We start from the raw sequence: 22,247 nt of genomic DNA, 5'->3' as shown, positions 1-22,247 counted from the left end.
GGTGTGAACTGGGTGCCTGGGACAGCCCTCACTGAAAATGCCAAGGTCAGGGCAGGCTGTAAAAGGGAGAGAAGATTCTCCCAAAACTAGTAGTTAACCTGAAGTTAGATTTACCGACCATTCACAAACTGTGCTCCTGATCACCACACTGGTTTTTAGGAAGCTGAAAAAAAAAAATCACACAGCCCCCTTTATTGCATTCCAGTTCTCTGGCTCCCAATCTGCACCTAGGTTCAGTTCAATGAGAAGTTATTTAAAAGCTTTGTTCACTATACAACATGTTCTTCTGAACCCCAAAGAGCCAACCACCTTGCCAGGCCAATATTAGTTTGGATCTTACCCAAAATACCATGTTGCCAGCCAATCCTTTAATGTCTAGTACTAAAGTTTATTATAAAGAAAACAGAAAGAACAAGAAGAGAGTTATTAAATGGTAAAGCAATCAGATACATACGGAGACTTCAAAGTCCATATATGAGGTTTTTAGCAGTATTGGTTGGTTGCTGGCTTGAAAGTCCCTCTGGACAACATCCGCAGCTTGGATGGGTCATTCAGTCTTTTGTTCAGAGCTTCAGTTTGTAGAAAAGTCACTCCAGAGGTAAGAAGCAGGAATGAAGACAAAATAGAGAAGATGCAGCTGCCCTTTATATTCCTTTTGCCATCTGGCTTGTACTTCCTGTGTCCCAAACACAAGCTTCACAGCACATGAGCATGGAACAGCCTTCGAGTTCTCTGCCCACAGGCAAGCCCCTACATGTCTTGCTGACTCTTATGGAAAGGAGCCAGCGGATACACCTTGGGCTCATTGTACCACTGATGACCGTTGATGGGCCATCGAACAGGCTAGGCAGTGCAGATGCCAATCTGTCTGGGGGTGTCACCCAGAAACACAGCACAAGTTTGGAAATACAGATAAACCCTACATATCTCTAAATCACAATACAAAGGTGACACAAACATATAAACAAGATTATCCTACTTGGCAAATTATAACATTGTCACAGGTACCTCGCACGGCATATCAGGTCTGATTCCTTGCAATTTTATAATGTTGGTATCAACAATATCATGAAGTGTCCCACATATTCCATACAGTGTCACAGCAGGTGAATGGGCAGCATGGCGGCTCGTGCAATTCAATGTTGGCAAATGTAAAGTAGTGGGAGTACTCCTACTGGCTGAAAATAACTGTAAGCTCTCAGGAAAAAGACCCATGTGTCACCTGGGTGCATTCAAACAAATTGCATTTGAATACAGCCAACTCAAAGTTCTACATCTAGAAAGAGGGAATGCAGGCCACACCTAAAGAATGGGAATCCGTCTCCTGGAAAGCAGGGACTCAGAAGAGGATGTAGGGGTCATAGTGGACAAGCAAGCCAGCATGAGCTCCTGGTGTGAACCAAAATGGCTCAAGGGCTGGAGCAAATGCCTTAGAGTGGGAGACTTTAAAAGAGCTGAATCCGTTTAGCTTATCGAAAAGATTGAGAGGCGACTTGATTATGTAGCACTCACAAGGGAATGTCAGGGTTCAGTTACCTGTGCCCTGCCCCTTTAGTTTGGAGAACACAGTCGTGCCATCAGGATTATTGTTGTTGTGTCCCAAAGAGACTGAGCTGGTATGAGGCTTATGCTGGCTGCAGACTGAGCTGGTGTGAGGCTTGTGCTGGCTGCACTAGATATTTCAAGTTTAAGAAAAGCTCAGTTTTAAACCCATGATCCCTGGATGGGAGTGTGACACTTGGTGAGCACAGGCGGGAAAGACTGAACTGCAGTGAGCTGACCAGAGAGGCAGCTATCTAGAGCCATTGCGGGCTGTTCCAGGAAAAGCTGCCAGAAGGTAATGCCAATAGAAAAGTGATTTTGCATAAAGAAAGTTTTCTCTGGAAGTAAGAGGGGGAAGATTTAATTGTTTGCCAGCACTATGACTGGCTGGGAGAGAATTAAAGTACATTCTTAGGAAGGGAGGAGGAAAAGATGAGCATTTAAGAGAAGTTTGTGACTCTCTGGGCATTTCTGGGACAGGTCACAGTAAAAATGCATCAAAAAGCCATTTGGTTTTAACCAAACATACAACAAGCCACCAATACAGTGAAGAGCAGGGGGAGTTGGAAGACCAGGGATTGTCTGCATGACTGGCATTAAGAGATCTGATTTTACAACTAATTGCTACAGCAAGAAGAGAGCAGATTGAAGTTCCTGAAGTAGAAACAGTTCAGAAATAGCATACTGCAAAATGAAAGGAGCTTGAAACACGTCAGGAAAGAATGAAGGAAATTACAACCCAAACCCCTGTGAACATGCAGAAGATTGGAAGTCAAATAGAGGAAAATAGAAAGGAGCATAAACTGTGGCAGCCAAGTGTTAAAGTATCATTAGGCAGGAGGCCAAAAAGGAATGTGAAGAGCAACTTAGCAAAAGGCACAAAAACTAACAGCAAAAAAATGTTTTAAGTACATCAGAAGTGGGAAGTGAGGCCACTGGACAATCGAGGTGCTAATAAGGAGCACTTAAGGAAGAAAAGGCCGCTGTGGAGAAGCTAAATGAATTCTTTGCATCGGTCTTCACTGAACAGGATGTGAGGGAGATTTCCATATCTGAGCCATTCTTGTTAGGAGACAAATAAGAACACAATATAAGAACATAAGAATGGCCATACTGGGTCAGAACAAAGGTCCATCCAGCCCAGTATCCTGTCACCGACAGTGGCCAATGCCAGGTGCCCCAGAGGGAGTGAACCTAACAGGTAATGATCAAGTGATCTCTCTCCTACCATCCATCTCCACCCTCTGACAAACAGAGGCTAGGGACGCCATTCCTTACCCATCCTGGCTAATAGCCATTAATGGACTTAATCTCCATGAATTTATCCAGTTCTCTTTTAAACCCTGTTATAGACCTAGCCTTCACAACCTCCTCAGGCAAGGAGTTCCACAGGTTGACTGTGCGCTGAGTGAAGAAGAACTTCCTTTTATTTGTTTTAAACCTGCTGCCCATTAATTTCATTTGGTGGCCCCTAGTTATTATATTATGGGAACAAGTAAATAACTTTTCCTTATTCACTTTCTCCACACCACTCATGATTTTATAGACCTCTATCAATCAAAGGAGCTATCCCAGATTGAGTTATCAATAGAGGAAGTTTTGGAACAAATTGATAAATTACACTATAATAAGTCACCAGCACCAGATGGTATTCACCCAAGAGTTCTGAAGGAACTCAAACATGAAATTACAGAACTACTAACTGTGGTATGTAATCTAGTCCTTAAATCAGCTGCTGTACCAGATGACTGGAAGACAGCTAAATGTGATGCCAATTTTTAAAAAAGGCTCCATAGGTGATCCTGGCAATTACTGGCCAGTAAACCTAACTTCAGGACCAGGCAAATTGGTTGAAATTATAGTAAAGACAATTATCAGACACATAGATGGACATGATTGTTGGTGAAGAGTCAACATGGCTTTTGTAAAGGGAAATCCTGCCTCACCCATCTATTTGAATTCTGTGAGGGGATCAACAAATGTAGACAAGGGTGATCCAGTGGATATAGTGTACTTGGATTTTCAGAAAGCCTTTGACAAGGTCCCTCATCAAATGCTCTTAAGCAAAGTAAGCTGTCATGGGATAAGAGGGAAGGTCCTCTCATGGATCAGTAATTGGTTAGGAAACAAACGGTAGGAATAAATGTTTTCAGTTGAGAGAGATAAATTGAAGGGTCCCCAGGGACCAGTGCTATTCAACATAATTCATAAATGATCTAGAAAAAGTGAGGTGGCAAAGTTTGCAGAGGATACAAAATTATTCAAGATAGTTAAGTTCAAAGCTGACTGTGAGGCGTTAAAAATGGATCTTACAAAATTGATTGACTGAGCAACAAAATGGCAGATGAAATTCTATGTGGATAAATGCAAAGAAAAGTACATTGGAAGACATTCACAACTATACATATAAAATGATGGGGTCTAAATTAGCTATTACCACTCAAGAAAGAGATCTTGGAGTCATTGTGGATCATTCTCTGAAAACATTGGCTCAATGTACAGTGGCAGTCAAAAAAAAACCTAACAGAATGCTAGGAACCACTAGTAAAGGGACAGATAATAAGACAGTAAATATCTTAACGCTACTATGTAAATTCTTGGTATGCCCACACCTTGAGTACTGCTTGCAGTTCTGGTCATCCCATCTCATAAAGATATATCAGGATTGGAAAAGGTAAAGAAAAAGGGCAACAAAATTAATTAAGGGTACGGAACAATTTACATCTGAGGAAAGATTAAGAAGACTGGGACTGTTCAGTTTGGAAAAAAGACAACTAAGGGGGAATATGGTAGAGGTCTATCAAATCATGACTGGTGTGGAGAAAGTGAATAGGGAAGTGGTGTTCACCACGTCACATAATACAAGAACCAGGGGTAACCTGATCGAATTAATAGGCAGCAAGTTTACAACAAATGAAAGGAAGTACTTCTTCACCCAACACACAGTCAACCAGTGGATCATTGCATGGGGATCTTGTAAAGGCCAAAAGTGGCTTCAAAAAAGAATTAGCTAAGTTCATGGAGGATAGATCCATCAATGGTTATTAGCCAAGATGGTCAGGAATGCAATCCCTAGCCTCTGACTGCCAGAAGCTGGGAGTGGACAACCTGGCATGGATCACTCAATAATTGCCCAGTTCTGTTCATTCCCTCTGACGCACCTGGCATTGGCCACTGTCAGAAGACAGGGTACTAGGCTAGATGGACCATTGGTCTGACCCAGTATGGCCGTTCTTATGTATTGGATGGAAGATAATCTCCCAGTGACCCATTTTAGGAAGCTTGAAGAGTTACTAGAAATAAAAGATGAGCTTGATCTTAGAGCTTGCTATGGAACTGAAATCCCTTACAAGTCCAGTTCCAATTAAGCAAAGATGACGACATCTTGACTATTGCTGTGCTGGTCAGTCCACGAAAACTGGAGAACTGATCACTGGTAACATTGTTATTGAGGAGATAGTCAAACACCACTGCTGCAATTCATCTGAAGCACCAGCACCTAGTCTCATTACCAATCCTTCACAGTTTACAGCGATAATAACCCATTAACCTATGTCTTCACTTCTGCCTGACTGAATGCCAGAGCACACCAGTGGGTTGCAGAATAAGCTGACTAACTTCAAAATCAAATACCATTCAGGGAAATCTAACGTAGAGGCAAATGCTCTATCCAGAACGCCCCCAGGAAAACAATATGATGGGCTGCACAGAAGAAACAACTAATGTCATTAATGCTCATTACAGCCCTTGGATGTACAAAGAGATGGCAAGGTAGCTTGGTTAGCAGCTATTACTGCCAATTCTTTGGCTGTAGGAGACTTCTCCATGGGCATTAAATCCACCCTCCAGTCTATTCCATGAGAAGACATTTTGGCGGCTCAGAAAGACGACCCAGTGATTGCTAAAATTCTCCATTGTAAGTCCAGAGAGAACAAGAGAACGCAGGAGGATGTGGCAAGGTCTTTGCTTTGAGGTGTGAGTGATATTGGTTGCATTTTGATACTTTATCCGAAACCGAGTTACAAAATCAACTGGTATTATCTGAAAAATACAAAAGGCAGATATAGGGAGAACTGCCTGGAGAGATGGGACACTCAGGAGCAGAGCGGTAATAAGTCTCACAAGAGATGGGTTTTACTGGCCACCGACTAAGGAGGAAATCAAACGTTATAGCACTAGATCTGTACCTATTTTGTTAGCTGACACGTCAGGCCGACATTATATTTATGAGGGGGAAATGTATCACTCACAGTGGAATAATGGTTTGAATTGACCTGTGCCCTGTCTCTCTAAGGTCTGGAGCCCTACTGAAGAGAGAAAGAGCAGTCGAGAAGCGAGGGCTGGTCCCAGAGAGGTTGTGGTGTCCCGGGGAAATTGAGCTGGCTTGTGCAGGCTGCCTGGTTTTGGAGTTTGGTTTTTATATTAAGTTTAATAAAACATCAGTTTTAAAACCATTACAGTGTAATTGTTACAGTGTACAGAGAAAACAGCAGGTACTAAATGGCTCTTTAATGCAGCAGAGAAAGGCAGAACAAGAGACAATGGCTAAACGCTGAAGCCCGACAAATTCAAATTAAGATCCAAACTTTTAACAGTGCAGGTGATTTACCATTGCTACAAACTCCCCAGGGAAGGGGAGGATTCTCGGTCTCTTGCTGTCTTCTCATCCAGATTGGCGCCTTCTGGAAGATGCTTTAGCCAAACACCAGTTCTTGGTCTCCATACAGGGGTAAATGGGTGACAGATAATGGCCTGTGCCATGCAGGAGGCCAGGCTAAATGATCTAATGATGCCGTCGTCTGCCCTTAACACTTGTGACTCACTGTGGTGAGCACAATGAGAACCTCCATTCACATGTGGTCAGAAAAGCATGAAGAGTGCTGTAAAACAATACTGAGATCATGCTGCCATTTTCAGCAGCACCCCTGCCCACTGCACCTAGTTTTGGTCACCCCATCTCCAGAAGGAGACAGCTGACATGGAGGAGGTGCTCAGATGCATGACAAGAATCTTGTTCCATCCTCTGAGGCCGCTGGCTCTGGACACTGCTAGAGACAGCATACTGGACTAGATGGGCTGGGAGTCTGGTCTGGGGGCGCAATCTCAGTGCTGCTGTTTTGATCATGTTTTATATTAACTAGCTTTTGGACTTTTCAACTCATCACATTGTTGATTTTTGGCATACGGAGGCTCCCATACATCCCATGCTAGGTCTGTGTCATGTAGCAAATACTCGTCGATTGCAAACATGTATCAAGAGCTTCACCACCACATTTACCAGTATTTCTGCAAAAAGGAAAGGAAGGTGAGGCACATCTGCAGCGCCTGTGAGCCAGGTCCAGCACCATGGAATGACGGTGGCGCATGGACTGAAAGTCAAAGGGGGATGGAGAATGGATGTCCAGCAGGGCAGAAAGGGAGTGATGAGGGAACATGCTTGGACCAACTCATCAATAACTTTAAGCCCTGGGATGCTGTGACGTTCCCCTCTGGTGTTATCTGGACCGGTGATCTGCTAGGTCACTCCAATCCTTGACTCTGGGAGCCAGCCTTACCCTGCTCTTCTGGGAGAACCCCCACTCCTGGGCTGGTCACGCGCAGCCTCTGGCATGTAAGCTGCTCCCAGCTACTTGCAAGCGAATGACACTAGCCAATATCTCCGGTCCCAGACACAACCCTAGGAACCTCCATCTTGCAGTGTCCAGTTATGCCTGCTGGACGCTGCCAGCTTACATGAGTTCATCAATTTAACAAAGAAATTGATATGTACCAGGCTTGTTATCCCAAGGGGAGACTCTGACATACTTCAAACCAAATGCACTGCTTCAGGTAGAATAAACAAAACAGTTTTATTAACTACAAAGATGGACTTATAATCACTTAAAATCTAAGCACAAGAAGTCAGATTTGGTCAAATGAAACAAAGCAAAACGCATTCTATGCTGATCTTAACAGTTTCAGCGCCCTTACAAACTTAGATGCTTCTCAACACACGCTGGCTGGTTGCCCTTCAGCTAGGCTCTCCCCTTTGATCAGTGCTTCAGTCGCTGGGTGGTGGTGTCTGTAGATGGAGGTGGAAGAGAGAGGAAGAGCATGGCAAACATCTCTCCCTTTTATCATGTTCTTTCTTCCCTCTTGGCTTTACCCCACCCTCTTCAGAGTTAGGTGAGTTAGTCCCAAACTGACCAAAGGAAGGGGGGTGCCTCACTCGAACAGATCCTTTTGTTGCTGCCTACGCCAGCGACATTTGTTCCTGTGAGGCTGGCCTGGGTTTGTCCCATACATGCCCTGATGAGGTGTGAACTGCCTCTCTGCTCTTGGAGAGCTTTTGCCTGGGCTTATTTTAAGCCACGAGGATACATTTTCAGCCTCATAACTAGATACAGTAATGTTATAGGTTATAATTTCATGTAACAACAACGCTCAGTGCATCGTGAGCCTTCCAAGGACACCCAACATGACAAACTTTGCATTGGATATCAGACAATCATTTTATAAGGATGAACATGGGGGTGTAGACTGTTCCCATGAGGTACAGAACGTCACAGATGCTGCACATATTGGGGTACATGAGCCAGCTGCTTCCCACGCTCCTGGGCTTCGCTTCCTTCCCCCATCATCTCTTTCAATCTGAGCCTGATTTCCCGGTGCCCGCACTTCACACGCAGCTCCTGCTCAGTCCCTGCCCCAAAAGCTCGCAATCTAATTGAAGACAAGGTGCAATGAGGTGTGTTGCAAATATCCCTTCTTTCCCCCAAATCACCCCCCCACACTCACTGCTGCAGTCTCACCCTCCCTCACCTGCACACACACACTACCCCACTCCTCACCAAATCACTCTCCCCACCCGGGCACACCCGCACGCACTCCTGCTTCCCTGGCACAATCCTCCCCACATCTCGCTGGTGCCTTCCTGCTCTCACCCCACAGCCACAGGCCTGGTAGGACCCTTCCTGCTTTCCCAAGTCTGCGCCGCCCTGCTTGCTCTGTGGTTTGGGTGACTTGGGTGTTGCTGGCCCATAAGGGCTTGGCAGCTGGAAGGCAGCCAACTCCAGGCACCTCCAACGTGGGGATTGTAAAAGACTCCAGGACTATGAGGGCTTGGAAGGTCCTAGCTCAGGCCAGCTAGGCCCCGGCTGATCTGGGCTGTTGGATTCCCAGATTTTCAGCCTTCTCACAAAGGGTGGAAGATGCACAATCTGTAACTGTACATGACAAGTTCCTGAAACGAGGATGTAGAGTGAGCTACAGAGCGTTTCCCAGCATGTGACCGAATGTGAAGAAGTCCCTGCTCTGGCTGGATATGGCGGGACATACAGGGTTAGCTGTGGGTTGCTATAGTCAGCGTAACTAGGGCACAAGGCAGGTGTCCCAGGGAAGCACTAGGGTTGCCAGCCCTGCAAGCCTTCCCGTTAAGACAGGAGGAGGAAGCTGCGGGACTGTGCTGAGGATTTCCGCATTCTGCCCCAGTGCCGAGGCTTCCAGAGACACCAGCCAGGCTCAGCAGCCCTACTCTACTGCCTGCTCTGGGCAAGCGGGAACAAACAGAGCTGAAACCCAGCCCCACGAACAGCCCCAACTGAGATCCCTGCAAGAGGAGTCCCTGCCTGAGCTAAATGCACCCTGGGGCAGCACCCACGCCCATGAAAAGCCAATGGCCACAAGCCATTGATTCCTCACCAAAGAGTGCGGAGAAGGTCAAAGCCAAGCAGCAGAGTGAAGGGCTGGGGAGCCGGGTCCTGGCCATGTCGCCTTTCTGCTCAGAGCTGAAATGGTCCAGTGAGCATGACAGCTCTTTATCTTAGACCTCAGCTAAAGCAAACAAGTGGTGTGAAGCTCTGACTCACGCAAGAGGCGGCCACCGCTAATCGCAAGCTGTGCCACACTGACCACGCTCTTGTGGGCCCGCCTCAGCAACGCCTTCAGCTCCCCGACTGCCCCGTGGCACAGCCCAGGGACCCCTCGGCACTGACAGGGGGTTTCTGGGGAAGGGGCAGTGCGCGTGTGGAGGGAAGGGGGAAGCAGGAGTCCCAGAGGAAGGCCCTGGCTCGAAGGACGGGACCCCTTCTTCCCATACAGCATCGAGGGCCCAAGGGAGAATGGCCATTGGAAGACTGGGGTCGTTCTGAAAAGGGAAAGCTGGTTCCTACAGCCAGGAAAGAACTGTGCTGGGCTGGTTAATAATTAACAGTGCTCCAAAAACCGTGCCTGCCGCTTCCACCCAAACCCCACCAGCGCAAACAGCGCTGCCCAGATAAGCCAGGAAACGGAGGGCTGGGAACAGAGTTACTAAATAATACATGCTCGGCTGGGCGGTAACATGCAGCTTTCCAGACAGAGCTCGGCTCCTACTCAGCGGCGTGCGGAGGAGCGGGGGTGACCTCCAAGGGGCTGGCCCGGCCCGCAAGCAGCTGAATGATCCTGAATGGGATCCCTGGGTGCTTCCGGGCCTGGCCTGGCTCCTTCTCAGGCTCAGGTTGACCATCCCCGGCTTCGATTCTCCAGGTTCTGTGGCGTCCATAATTTGGTTCAAGCTGTTCCTCCTTTCCTGCCAGCCCCTTATCTCTGAACTTTTCTTTCTTTGGTTCAGACAACACTGGTTTGGGGATGAAGCAGGATAGACTGCAGTTCATGTGCCTTGGGCGTCTGACCTGGCGGGGGGAGCAGTGTTGTTCACATGGGCGATGCTGGCAGCTACCAGTGCAAAGTTTGCATACAGCTTTGTTTGCCTACAAAGAGAGCCAGCGAGAGGAGGTGGCAAAGATCCTGAGCGCTTCCTGTTTACCGCTTGCCCCGCCTCCCAGAATCACAGCTAGCTCGGCCCTATTTTAAATACAAAACCAGGAACACTTTTAATGATCACTTATGAAAAATATTACATTTTGAAATTGTACAGAAAAATAATCGTTCAGTGCCTCCCCATCGCACCCAACAGAAGGGTCTGATGGACATCTAGAAACAGCCAGCATGAGATGGATTAGAGGGTCCAGGCTGGAAGAGTGGTTAGTATCTACAGGAATAAATTATGTTATCAAAAAATAAAGCAAATACACAAGATTTAAGAAGTCCATTGAATAAATCAAAATAATAATTGCACAGTATGATTTCAAATGCTGAAGGCGTCCTTAGAAATCAGTCGTTAGGATATTAGGCTATAAGGTTATTCTAGAGTGTTACACGCAGGTTAATAGCACATGCTCACAACCATCTCCTGAAGGGAAGCCGCAGAGGCCCCGTTACCCAGGGCAGGGCCGGGCCTCGGGTTCAGGAGCCTGGGGGATCTTTACAAAGTGCAGCTCCACTGAGAGTCCCAGCGGAGGAGAACAGACCCCAGGGGAGACTCCGGCCTGCCTCCCAACACCAGGAACAGGCAGCTCTGGAGGACTCAGAGAGCAGGCGATGGGATGGGGCGGGATCCCTTGGCCTAGGCAGAACAAGTCTATGGTGTCAGTCCGGGCAAGCAGAGCCCGACACCTACCAGCCACCAGGCTGCAGCTACAAGCCCGGGGAGACCCAGAATGAGGGCAGGTCTTCACAGCAAGACTGGAGGGCAAAGCCCTTGAGTCCACACAGCCCTCCCTCAAGGCCCTGCACCTCCACCGGCTGGTGACAGGGAAGGGGCTCTCTCTCCCCCCCGACCCCATAGCTCAAGGGGACTCTCCACTAGGTCACCTCTCCCCCAGCAACTCGGTTCAGCCCCATGGCTGCTGCTCCAAGCAAGGCGCAGGCCGATCGCCACTCTCTGTGCCCCTCATGGATGCCATTCGCCAGCCACGGGTAAACTCCCTCCAAGCACTACCAAAGTGGCACCATGTGGGGTCGCACGCGGGAGGTCCCTGTCCAGCCACAAGGGCAGAAGAAGCAGCTTAAATCCCACAGACACCATTGGCCACGCAGTCCCATCTCCCCCCAGCTAGCAAGTGGATCTTTCAAGCCCTGTGGTTACGGCTCCCTCAGGCTGGAAATAACCCAGCCTATACTGGGGTCAGCTCAGCCTTGCCCTGCCCTGTGCCAGCCCGAGGGAAGGGCAGCTCTATGTCTACAGGTTCCAGTTCTACCTGACGCTGAAATCCCTGGGATGGGTTCAGACCGTCTGATCTCAGCAGGGCTTTTCCTACAACAGTGGTTTTCAACCTGCGGTCCGCGGCCCGCTGGGGGCCCACAGACTATCGCGAAAGGTGACGATGAAAACAAGGTTCCGGACCCCAGACAAGGCATTCTGTTTTTCTGACCAACCAAAAGTATGTGAATACCCACACCTACAGGTCAAACCCCGGACGTGCTGTTGTTACCACGCAAGCCCAGGGCCTTTTGCAGTCTAAGACTTCTATGGGAGGAGTCTGTGGACATAGGTGCTGGAGCTACGGGGGTGAGGGGGGATGCCGCACCCCCTGGCTTGAAGTGGTTTCCACCATTTACAGGGCTACACTTTGGTTCAGTGGCTCTCAGCCCCCCGCACTGTACAAATTGTTCCAACATCTATATCCGCAGAACACCGTTTGAATTTCCAAAGGGGCCCGCGCCTCCATCCAAAATTTGTTCGGGGTCGGCAGCTGAAAAAAGGTTGAAAACCCCTGTCCTACAAGAAGCGGCAGGGGCTGAAGTCCACGGCAGGAACTAGAAACACCAAAAGCAGCGGCATTCCTTCAACAAACAGTCTGCTGGCCAGCAGCCTCCCCACACGGAGGGGACCCGGGCTGGCTCCTAGCTCTCAGGGGAGTGGGCCGGGGCCGGAAGGCGTTTGGAAGGATAACCCCGGGAGCTGGCAGGGTGCGTATCTGAGGAAGCCTGTCCCTGGGAAGCTCCCGCAGTCTGCGCGTGATGCCGTGCGCACGGCTCCCCCTCACATGCTCAGCCCTGATGTCCAGGAGCTTGGAGGTGGCTTGGTCGCTATGTTTCCAGTCTGCTTTGCTTGGGATTAATAGCCATTTCCCCAGCCACTCCAGCAAACAGAGGGCACCCAAGCTGCTGGACGCTTACACCAGGGACCCTGCTTGGCTCTGGGCAGGTACCATGACGGGCACCGCACCCATTCTGGTCAGGGTAGAGGTGGTCAGCCCTTGAGGGACAGTGGGCTCCTGCCGGGGGGCCTGCGGCTGTGCCCCATTCGTCCTGTGCAGAGTGTTCCTATTGCTTGGCACAGTGCTGGGGTAATGGCTGCCATTCATTCCTGGTGGGAAATAGAGGGGCAGGCTCTGGCTGGACAAGCTGGGAGTGGGCGTTAGGGTTCTGCTCCTCGGGTGGCTACAGGGAGGTTTGTAGCCCACTGTGCTGCCGGCGGCGGTGGTGATGGAGGCTGTGTCTGAAGCGGGCTTGGACGGGTACAGTTTGTGGTCCCGGGTCGTGTGCACGGACGACAAGGTACCATTTTTGGAGACAATGTCAGAACCGGAACTTTTAGCCCAAGAAGGGGTCTTTGGAGCAACAGCATCTTCCCTGAAAAGGAAAGCAGAGACGGAGTCAGTGCCGGGAGCCAGTGACGGCGGGCAGGGTCTCTGTGTTGTCACACTCCCTGCTGGCCTCACTCCTAGCCATGGAAGGAGCCGAGCATTACTGGAAACTCGACCTGAGACTTAAAGTACCAACATGCCTCCCAGAAAATGCTCCAATTGGGCCATTCCACCAAGGGGGGACGTATAAGCAGATGACAAATGACTGGCAAGCATTGGGTCCAGTGATCCTGAGCACAGGCTGCCTGTAGACTGGACTGCTGGGGGTTTGGACTCTGAATATTTGGTTCTGATAACAAATTACATTAAAAACATCAAAGGGACATTAAAATTGCAAAGTCAAAGCACTCAAAGTTGGGAAATGTTCGACTGAAAGCTGCCCGTGCAACCTAAAAGTTAACCTTGAGATCCATGGCACAGACCTCTACCACCCCGGCTCACAGAGCAATCGGTAGCAGTAGTTGGCTGTTATCCTCCATAGAGCAAGCACCAGAGTGTGATGAAAGAGACTTTGCCAGCAGGTTTCCCAGCTATTTTCTGGCAGCAGAGGAACGTAGAGACTCAGGACTCGTGGGTTCAATTCCAAGCTCTGGAGGGAGTATTTCCTAGTGGTTATAGACCCAGCTACCCCCACCCTGTCTTTCCCCCTGTCCCACTGTTGCCCCACATTGTCTCCTGAATCCCTCTGCTTCCTCCGCACTCTGGGCTCTTGCCCCTCTTTTCCTCATGGCTCCTCCAACCTTCCTCTCCCCATATCCTGCCCCTGCCTCCTCCCAGCATTCCAATCAAGCTGGTTCCTCCCTTTCCTTCTTGGTGCCTGGGTGCCAGTGAGGGAGGATGGGACTGATTGCACAGGGAGACAGGCAGTCTGCTCTCTGCTCCTGTGCCCAGACTGCTGCAGGCCCTGGCAGCAAGAAGGAGCAATTGCAAAGAAAACCTTGCTCAGCCCCTGCAGCCCCAGGATGGAACATGCGAGTCACACTGTGCACATAGGACGGTGTATGTGAAATGTGCTCACACGTGGGAACTGTGAGGGGATGGCTCCCCCCCTGCAGGCTCCTCCCCTCCTGGGGCTAAGTCTCCCTTCCAAGGATCTAGGTCACTTCAAGCATCAATGCTCAGTGCAGATGGAATCTTCAGTGACATTAGCTGGTAAACTAAGAACTTTACTAAGCATTGTGTGAATTGAGATTTTTCAAAGGCTCCTCAGTTGGCCAAATTTGGGTAAATGTTCATAGGAATAGCAAAACGCACATCCTTGACACCAGAGTGACCCCTAAGCCAAATTTCAGACCCCTGCGCTAAAGCATGGAGGCACGGGAGCTTTTCAACTGAAAGGCTGTATGAATTTTTTTTAACATGGCCAAAACAATGTATTTTTCCCAAATCTCATTCTCAGAAATGGCTGAATTATTTTGGTTGGAACACAATTCAGTCTGAGGCAAACACCTGTCCTGGGAAAATTTCAGCCCACATGATTTAAGTTTCCCATAGTTACATGCAACTGAAAACAGGGTCTTATAATGGAAAGTGTCAGGTAACCTTAACTACAGGCAGTGCTACTAGCGGTATTCATAGATTCCAAGGCCAGAAGGGACCTTTGTGATCATCTAGTCTGACCTCCTGGATAGCACCAGCCAGATAATTTCCTAGAGCAGAGTTCATAGAGAAACATCCCATCTTGATTTAAACATTGTCAGTGATGGAGACTCCACCACGAACCTTAGTAAATTGTTCCAATGGTTAATTACCCTCATGGTTAAAAATTTACATTTCATTTCCAATCTGAAATTTGTCTAGCTTCTTTGCTAGACAGAAGAGCCCGTTATTAAATATTCGTTCCCTTTGTAGGTACTTATAGACTGTAATCAAGTCACCCCTTAATCATCTTTGTTAGGCTAAATAGATTGAGCTCCTGGAGTCTATCACTATAAGGCATCCTTTAATCATTCTTTTGGCTCTTCTCTGAGCCCTCTCCAATGTATCAATATCTTTCTTGACCTGTGGACACCAGAATTGGACACAGGATTCAAAAATAAATAAATCTGGGTTTTAAAAAAAAATGTCGTCTGTTTAACCTTTAGGTGTCTGTTTTCAAGCTTTTCTCCTCACTCCAGAGGGCTAGAAACGTTTTTTACATGAAAGCTGAGAGTCTCACAATAACTGCATGACTCTGGGAGCTGGGACTTTATTACAAACACCAAATAGCACAGGGCTCCTGAGAGTTGGCAACTCTATAATAGCATCCCCAGCCTCAAAGCAAATGGTGGTTTTGTGCCCGTGATGCCTTTCCGGCAGTTAACACTCATCTTCCCTTCCAGCAGGCGGGTCTGCGTATGCAGCTCTGTGACCCGCTGTCAAGGGGCCACGGAGGGACTGTGTTTGGGACGTTTCACATGGGCTTTGCCAAGCAATGCGGGGATTCTCACTTGATCTCGTTGGCCATTTCCTCCTGCGGGTCTTTCTTTTTCTTTCGATAGACGAACATTTGGAGAACAAACAAGATAATTAAGCCGACTCCAATGAGAGACCCCACCACGGCTCCAGCAATCACGGCTGCACTGACCGCTACAGAGAACCAGAGAGAGAGAGAGAGCGTGAGCGTAGAGAGAGGAATGCCAGGGCCAGAGCAATGCAGCACCCAAGCCAGCATGAGAGGGGCCAGCCTGGCCGGCTGCTGCACAGCAAAGCTGGGCTTCTCCCACTTGTCTCGAAATGGGGCAAGGGGAAGTGGTGGGAACAGCCCATTGCTTCAGGAGTGGGGCCGTCCCACAGCATAGAAGTCCCCTTCTTTGATGTCCTCCAGGATCCTACTGGCCTTTGCTGCCATCTGAGCAGGGTGTGCTAGTGGAAACACTCAGCCAGTGTTCATTAAAGTTACGATTTGGTCACGGATTCCGTGACTTTACTGGACCCCTGTGACTTCTACGCTTCAGGAGGAGGCGGCGGGACTGTGCGCCCCTGCCCTGCAACTGGGGCTGGCTGGAACCAGGACCCTGCAGCCCCAGCCCCGCGGCTTCCGCCAGTGGCTGCAGCCGGGCTGTGCGCCCCAGCCCTGCAGTGTCCCAGGCTTGGCGGGACTGCAGCCAGGACCATGCGCCCCAGCCCTGCGGCTTTCACCAGGGAATGCAGCGTGTGGCTTCCAAGGGCCATTGCCTCCCCGCCACCGCGGCCGTGCACCCCTGTCCCGCAGCTGGGCCAGCTCTGCCCACCGCTGCAGCCACTGAAGTCAAGGCTATGCCGGGCTCAGTCTGTCAGTCCCCCGCTCCATGGGACTCCATTCCTCCCCCCTATCGAGCCCTGCCCCCGGTTATTTGTAGTAAAGTAAAGGACAAGTCATGGCCTCCATGAATTTTTATTACCCATGAACTGTTTGTGATTTTTACTAAAAATAACCGTTAAAAAGATCTTAGCCTTATTAATAATTCCCCAATCTTGTGCATGGTTCACACACTCCAGGTCTGCAGCAACATCTCCCAGCTCACAAGTACATCACATCCCTTTTGAGCAGGCTGGCATCCCTCAGCCGTTCCCAGGCTCCTCCCCTCCTGGAGCTAACTCTCCCTTCCAAGGATCTAGATCACTTCAAGCATTAATGACAGGTCTAATGGCCACGTCTCCTCCCCACCGAGGCTCCAGGAGTGCAGAGCCTGTGCTCAGGGAGCATACTCACGTGAATTCACCTCCAGGGTGACGTTGCACTTGGAGCTGCCGGCCACATTTGCTGCCGTACAGACGTACATCCCAGACATCTCCTTGGAGAGATTGGTTAGCATCAGGGTCCCTCTTGTGAGGTCTGCAAAATTCAGAAGAAAGAACAAGAGATCCAGAGAGTCTAAATCACTGCTCAATGACATTTCATCCCACCTGCCAATGGCGTGCAAGGGGCGCAGATGTATTAAAGCTATCAGCTGGGAGGCCGGCATCTCTAAGGGGGCAGAGTTAAGGTTGTGATCATAGAATCATAGAATATCAGGGTTGGAAGGGACCTCAGGAGGTCATCTAGTCCAACCCCTGCTCAAAGCAGGACCAATCCTCAACTAAATCATCCCAGCCAGGGCCTTAGCCTGACCTTAAAAACCTCTAAGGAAGGAGATTCCACCACCTCCCTAGGTAACGCATTCCAGTGCTTCACCACCCTCCTAGTGAAAAAGTTTTTCCTTATATCCAACCTAAACCTCCCCCACAGCAACTTGAGACCATTACTCCTTGTTCTGTCATCTGCTACCACTGAGAACAGTCTAGATCCATCCTCTTTGGAACCCCCCTTCAGGTAGTAGAAAGCAGCTATCAAATCCCCCTCACTCTTCTTTTCTGCAGAGTAAACAATCCCAGTTCCCTCAGCCTCTCCTCATAAGTCATGTGCCCCAGCCCCCTAATCATTTTTGTTGCCCTCCGCTGGACGCTTTCCAATTTTTCCACATCTTTCTTGTAGTGTGGGGCCCAAAACCGGACACAGTACTGCAGATGAGGCCTCACCAATGTCGAATAGAGGGGAACGATCACGTCCCTCGATCTGCTGGCAGTGCCCCTACTTATACACTCCAAAATGCCATTGGCCTTCTTGGCAACAAGGGCACACTGCTGACTCAATCCAGCTTCTCGTCCACTGTCACCCCTAGGTCCTTTTCTGCAGAACTGCTGCCTAGCCATTCGGTCCCTAGTCTGTAGCGGTGCATTGGGTTCTTCCGTCCTAAGTGCAGGACTCTGCACTTGTCCTTGTTGAACCTCATCAGATTTCTTTTGGCCCAATCCTCCAATTTGTCTAGGTCCCTCTGTATCCTAGCCCTACCCTCCAGCGTATCTACCTCTCCTCCCAGTTTAGTGTCATCTGCAAACTTGCAGAGGGTGCAATCCACACGATCCTCCAGATCATTTATGAAGATATTGAACAAAACCGGCCCCAGGACCGACCCTTGGGGCACTCCACTTGATACCGGCTGCCAACTAGACATGGAGCCATTGATCACTCCCCGTTGAGCCCGACGATCCAGCCCTGATCTAGTGATGTGGTGTGCAGTAGCTGTGGCGGTGGCGGGGCATGCGTGTGGGTGAAGGAGGAAAGGGGATGGACTGTTCAGTGGCTTAACATTACAGTGCTTTGCTTTTGTGGGTCTGTGACAGGTATGGGGCATCCTTCGCTGCTTCACACTGAAGCGGTGTGTGTAAATGTACTATATCGGCGCTTAGCCATTTTCATAAAGCGTCATTATTGAACAGCGCAATCAAATAAACGCCCCATTTGCCCAGCACTCTGGTTCACGGACCAAAACAACCCCCGTTTATTAGGGCAGGGCACAATAGTTAAAGCTAAATACCTCTGCCCCTGCTTCGAGAGCCCGGCTCCTAACAGAGCAGAGAGGACCACGCTGCTGCATCGCGAAGGAGTGCTTTGGCAACGAGGTGCTGTTTGAAGGTTCATCCCAGGGCTGTTGCATCTCTGATGACTGCAGTATTCCCTGACCCGGAGCTCAGGGCATGAGAAAGAGGCCACCTGTACCACAGCGAGAGGTGTAGGTGCTTCTATGTGAACTGAGGCTCGTGGGGACGGAGCTTGTGGCAGGAAATGTCAGAAATTTAATCCCCCTTCGAAAGGGCAGAGCGCCCTTCCTGGTGCAGAAGGGATGTTTAGCCACTTTATCCACAGGTGCAGGAGCTTGCAGCCCTGCTAGCAGACCAGTGAAAGCGTCCAGCGTCCCACACTGCTGGGTTTCTTTTAAGAGAGATGTTCTCTAAACCATGCAGACGCTGCGGGGCGGGGGTCGGTGGGTGGGATGTTTTCCACGAATCCTGCCCATTGCCAGCTTGGCCTAAGAGGAGACAGCGCTTGCAGAGCCCGTGTCGCCTTTCCGTCCCTACGGCGGCACCCAAAGCGGCACCCGCGTTTCCGACAGAGCCCGTCTGACACACTACGTATCGGTGTAAGCCTCGGGGCAGCCTCGGAACCCTGCACTGGGGACCACAGGCTCGGGGGGCTGGCCCTCCCCAGAGCTTTGGAAAGGAGCTGCAAGATGGCAGCGATCGTCTGCCGCTGGAAACAGGCCACAGCAGCAAGTGCCAGCCTGGCGGACAGCCATTCACACAGAACAAACCTTCCAGCATGTGGCTGCACCCAGGGCACTCCTCAGCTTCCCATCTGCTCCAGTACAGAGCACGATCGGGAGAGGCAACATCCCCAGTCAGTAACCAGAGCCAGCTGCCAAGGCAAGACCCTCCCTGCCAGCACCAAGGGAGACCGAACCAGGGCCCTTCGCTCTACAGTTTGCTTCCTCTGTCTGACACAGCCCAAGCCTGTTGGCCTTTAGCACTTGCAATCAAGCCTATTTATTCTGCCAGGCTTTTCGGGGGAAGACGGGAGGGGCAGAAAGGAGGTATCAGTCTGGGGTGGGGAGTAATACTCCGTGGCATAGTGATTTCTCAGGGGGTGAATTACTCGATTAATGGAAAGGCACACTAATACATTTCTGTTGGCCTCCTTAGGTTTGCTTTGTATTAAGTTTATTGTACACATCTGGCAGCTGCAGGGTTTATTTAGATTTCTGCGTGTGCCTTAAGCCGCACACTGCGGTAGCCAGATGGGTTTGGCACCACGGTTAAACTCAGACTCTAGCCAGGGCCACGAGATCGGAGCCCCACCAGCAGCCTCCAGGTGTCCAGGTCTCGCCACGTCCACACCGCAATTAAAGGACGGAGACGCACCGGAGCTAGCTTTGATCTCGCTAGCTAGGGAAGCATAAAGCACAGGTGGCCATGTGGGCTCTCCAAGCCCCCCCGAGACCTGGGTATGTACTCGAGCGGCTAGCCCATGCTGCCGCAGTCACCCTGGATCAAAGCTAGACTGGGTCCATCTACGCTGACTGCAGTGAAGACAGGCTCCTAAGATCTCTCTGGCTAATCTCAGTGCCGTGCGGAGTTGTGCAGTCAGAAACCTAGGGGAGTCTGAGCAGCGCCAACCGTCCTGGGGCCCACAAAGGCAGACCGTGCCGCACTCCCCCACGTCGAAGCCTCAGGGAGCAGCAAAGGCCCGGCTTGTGGTGACTAGCCCGAGGCACAAAGGCCGCGCCGTGGGACACCCCCTCGCTTTACACTGCACTCAGCACGTTATTAAGCTACGCTGACGCCAGCGACACTGTTTCCATAGGAACTGATGTATTTCAAAGAGGAGAAGAGGAAGGGGTCTGAGTGGGAGGGGGGACAAGAAAGGACCCACATAAAACCAGCTGCACAATCACCACAGGCGATGCTGGCAGCGAGAGACTACACCCGCGTCCCCGCCTCACACCTGTGCTGGCTCTGCCGACTGTAGGGGCTATGGGACACAGGGCCCGAAGGGTGCGGCTACAACGCAAATTCAGGTGCGACTGTCACGTGGTCGGCACACCTGTGTCCGCGTGAATCTAGCGAGTGCAAGTAACCAGAGCGGCGTGGACCCTGCACCAGGCTAGCGACCCGAGCAGATCCACAGAGGGGGTTTATATGGGGGCAGATTGCCCACGCTGAAGCCTGTGCCATCGAACCAGCACTACCCGTGGTTATTGGTGCTAGATTACAGCTGGCACGGCTGTGCCAACCCACGTGACGATCACAAGCCCCTGCGCAGGGCAGATGGACCCGGAGTGACTTGAAAATTTCACGCCTTCCCCACCCCCCTGGCAATATCCCCTCCCCTCGTCACACTTCGCCAGTTAAAAAGCTGTGCCCGTGTCTCCTCTGTTCGTACAGCACCTAGCGCCACAGGCTCTGATCCTAACGGAGGCCCCGAGGACTGCGGTAGTAATGAATAAGGCTAGTGATGCTGTGGTGACGGGGTGCAGACCCTGATGGGAAGCAGGATACGTTTTCTGGCTGACGACCTGCTGGATGAGTTACCCAGGGCTGTACCTAATCACCCACGAGTCTCTGGGAGCCATCCGAGCCGTTCAGCTGTTTTTCCCGAGAGGCTAGGAATAGAGGAAACATTCCGCAGCCGGGCCTTGGAGTCAGGAGCCCAGTTCATCCCAGGCACAATCCCACCGACTCCAGGGGAGTTATGCTAGCGATGCATTTGGCTCCAGATGTTCGTTCCCTCTGCACCAACCTGGTAGCCTGATGGCTTGTGCTAAGAATTGGCACTTGTAACGCCCCTGCAAAGCAGTCTGTGTCGTCTGTACGGCCCACTGAGCCTCCACTGCTGTTTGCAGACATGTGAGGAGGGGAAGATCCCGACAAGCAACCCACCCTCTTAGCATGGCGTAGAGCCCAGCCGGGGGCAGGCACAAGAGATGTAGTGGCAGTGAATACTGAAGCTCAGGGAAGTGTCCTAGGACAGGCCCCATCTACAGGGTTATTGCCTGGAGGGCTGAGATGCTACAAGTCAGGAGGTAGTAAAGGAAAAGGAAAGCCAAGAAACAGCTAACGTGCCGTGGCTGTAAAGCGGGACACTAGTAAAAACAAACAGAGCAGGTTTTAGGGAGCCAGGGCTCCATGTGAAGCAGCAATGAAGGAACGAGTGTATTTCAAGACGGCTGTGAAATGTCAGAAGTTCTGTTGTCAACTGGAATGACACTCATCCCGGAGGTCAGCCAAAGCGCTCCCAACCCTCTCTTCCATGGTAACAAGAGAAGCATAATTAGTGTCACTTTGGCCAAGCGGTTAGTGCAAGGCTGATGGTGGGGGGACAGCCAGAGACAATGAGCCCGCACTGACGCTTGCGTGGGGTTGTGACGAATTATGTTATCTGCCAGAATTGTTACTGTGCTAAAAACTAAGTAGAGACACAAGGTGGGTGGGGTCATTTTTTTACTGGACCAACTTCTGTTGGTGAGAGACACACTTGGTCCAAGAAAAGCTATGACCTCACCCACCTGGTCTCTGTAATATCCTGGGACTGACACACCTACAACCACCATGTAGGGCAGTGATTCTTCAAGAACCTGGCTGGGAGTCAGGACTCCTGGGGTCCATTCACAGCTTTGCCATCTACTGTGAGACCCTGGGGTGTCCTTTCACCTCTCGGAGGTTCAGCAACTTCCCTATGAAAAGGGGAGAATCCCTGCCCCACTTCACAGAGGTATTAGCTTAACGGCTATGGAAATGCTTGGAGATCCTTCGGTGTAACGAGCTATTGAGTGCACGTTGTATTCTCCTCCCAGGCTGACTCAGGAGTCACACCCGTACGTACCTGTACGTTTCCATGAGCATATTAAAATAATTTGTTAGAGAGGCCCAAGCTAACCCTCCCAATCCAACAACCCCAAACCTTTCCTAGCGGGGGTT

At 50.4% G+C, this 22,247-nt stretch overlaps 1 protein-coding gene across 1 annotated transcript in view; it reads right to left on the bottom strand.

Annotated features, from left to right (window-relative positions):
- Positions 1–10,368: 10,368 nt before the first annotated feature.
- Positions 10,369–22,247, bottom strand: part of ESAM (endothelial cell adhesion molecule) — an 89,418-nt gene continuing 77,539 nt past the window's right edge. The window contains exons 5-7 of the mRNA XM_073321112.1: positions 16,666–16,788; positions 15,422–15,560; positions 10,369–12,978 (exon numbers count right to left, since the gene is read on the bottom strand). Coding sequence (XP_073177213.1) covers positions 12,519–12,978; positions 15,422–15,560; positions 16,666–16,788 — 722 coding nt within the window. The 3' untranslated portion in view covers positions 10,369–12,518. The remainder of the gene's footprint in view (positions 12,979–15,421; positions 15,561–16,665; positions 16,789–22,247) is intronic.

The sequence above is a fragment of the Lepidochelys kempii genome, chromosome 22 (assembly GCF_965140265.1).
Source record: "Lepidochelys kempii isolate rLepKem1 chromosome 22, rLepKem1.hap2, whole genome shotgun sequence".
Classification (NCBI taxonomy): Eukaryota; Metazoa; Chordata; order Testudines; family Cheloniidae; genus Lepidochelys; species Lepidochelys kempii.
Note: the sequence above shows the minus strand (reverse complement) of the source record. Positions and strands in the feature narration are given on the sequence as shown.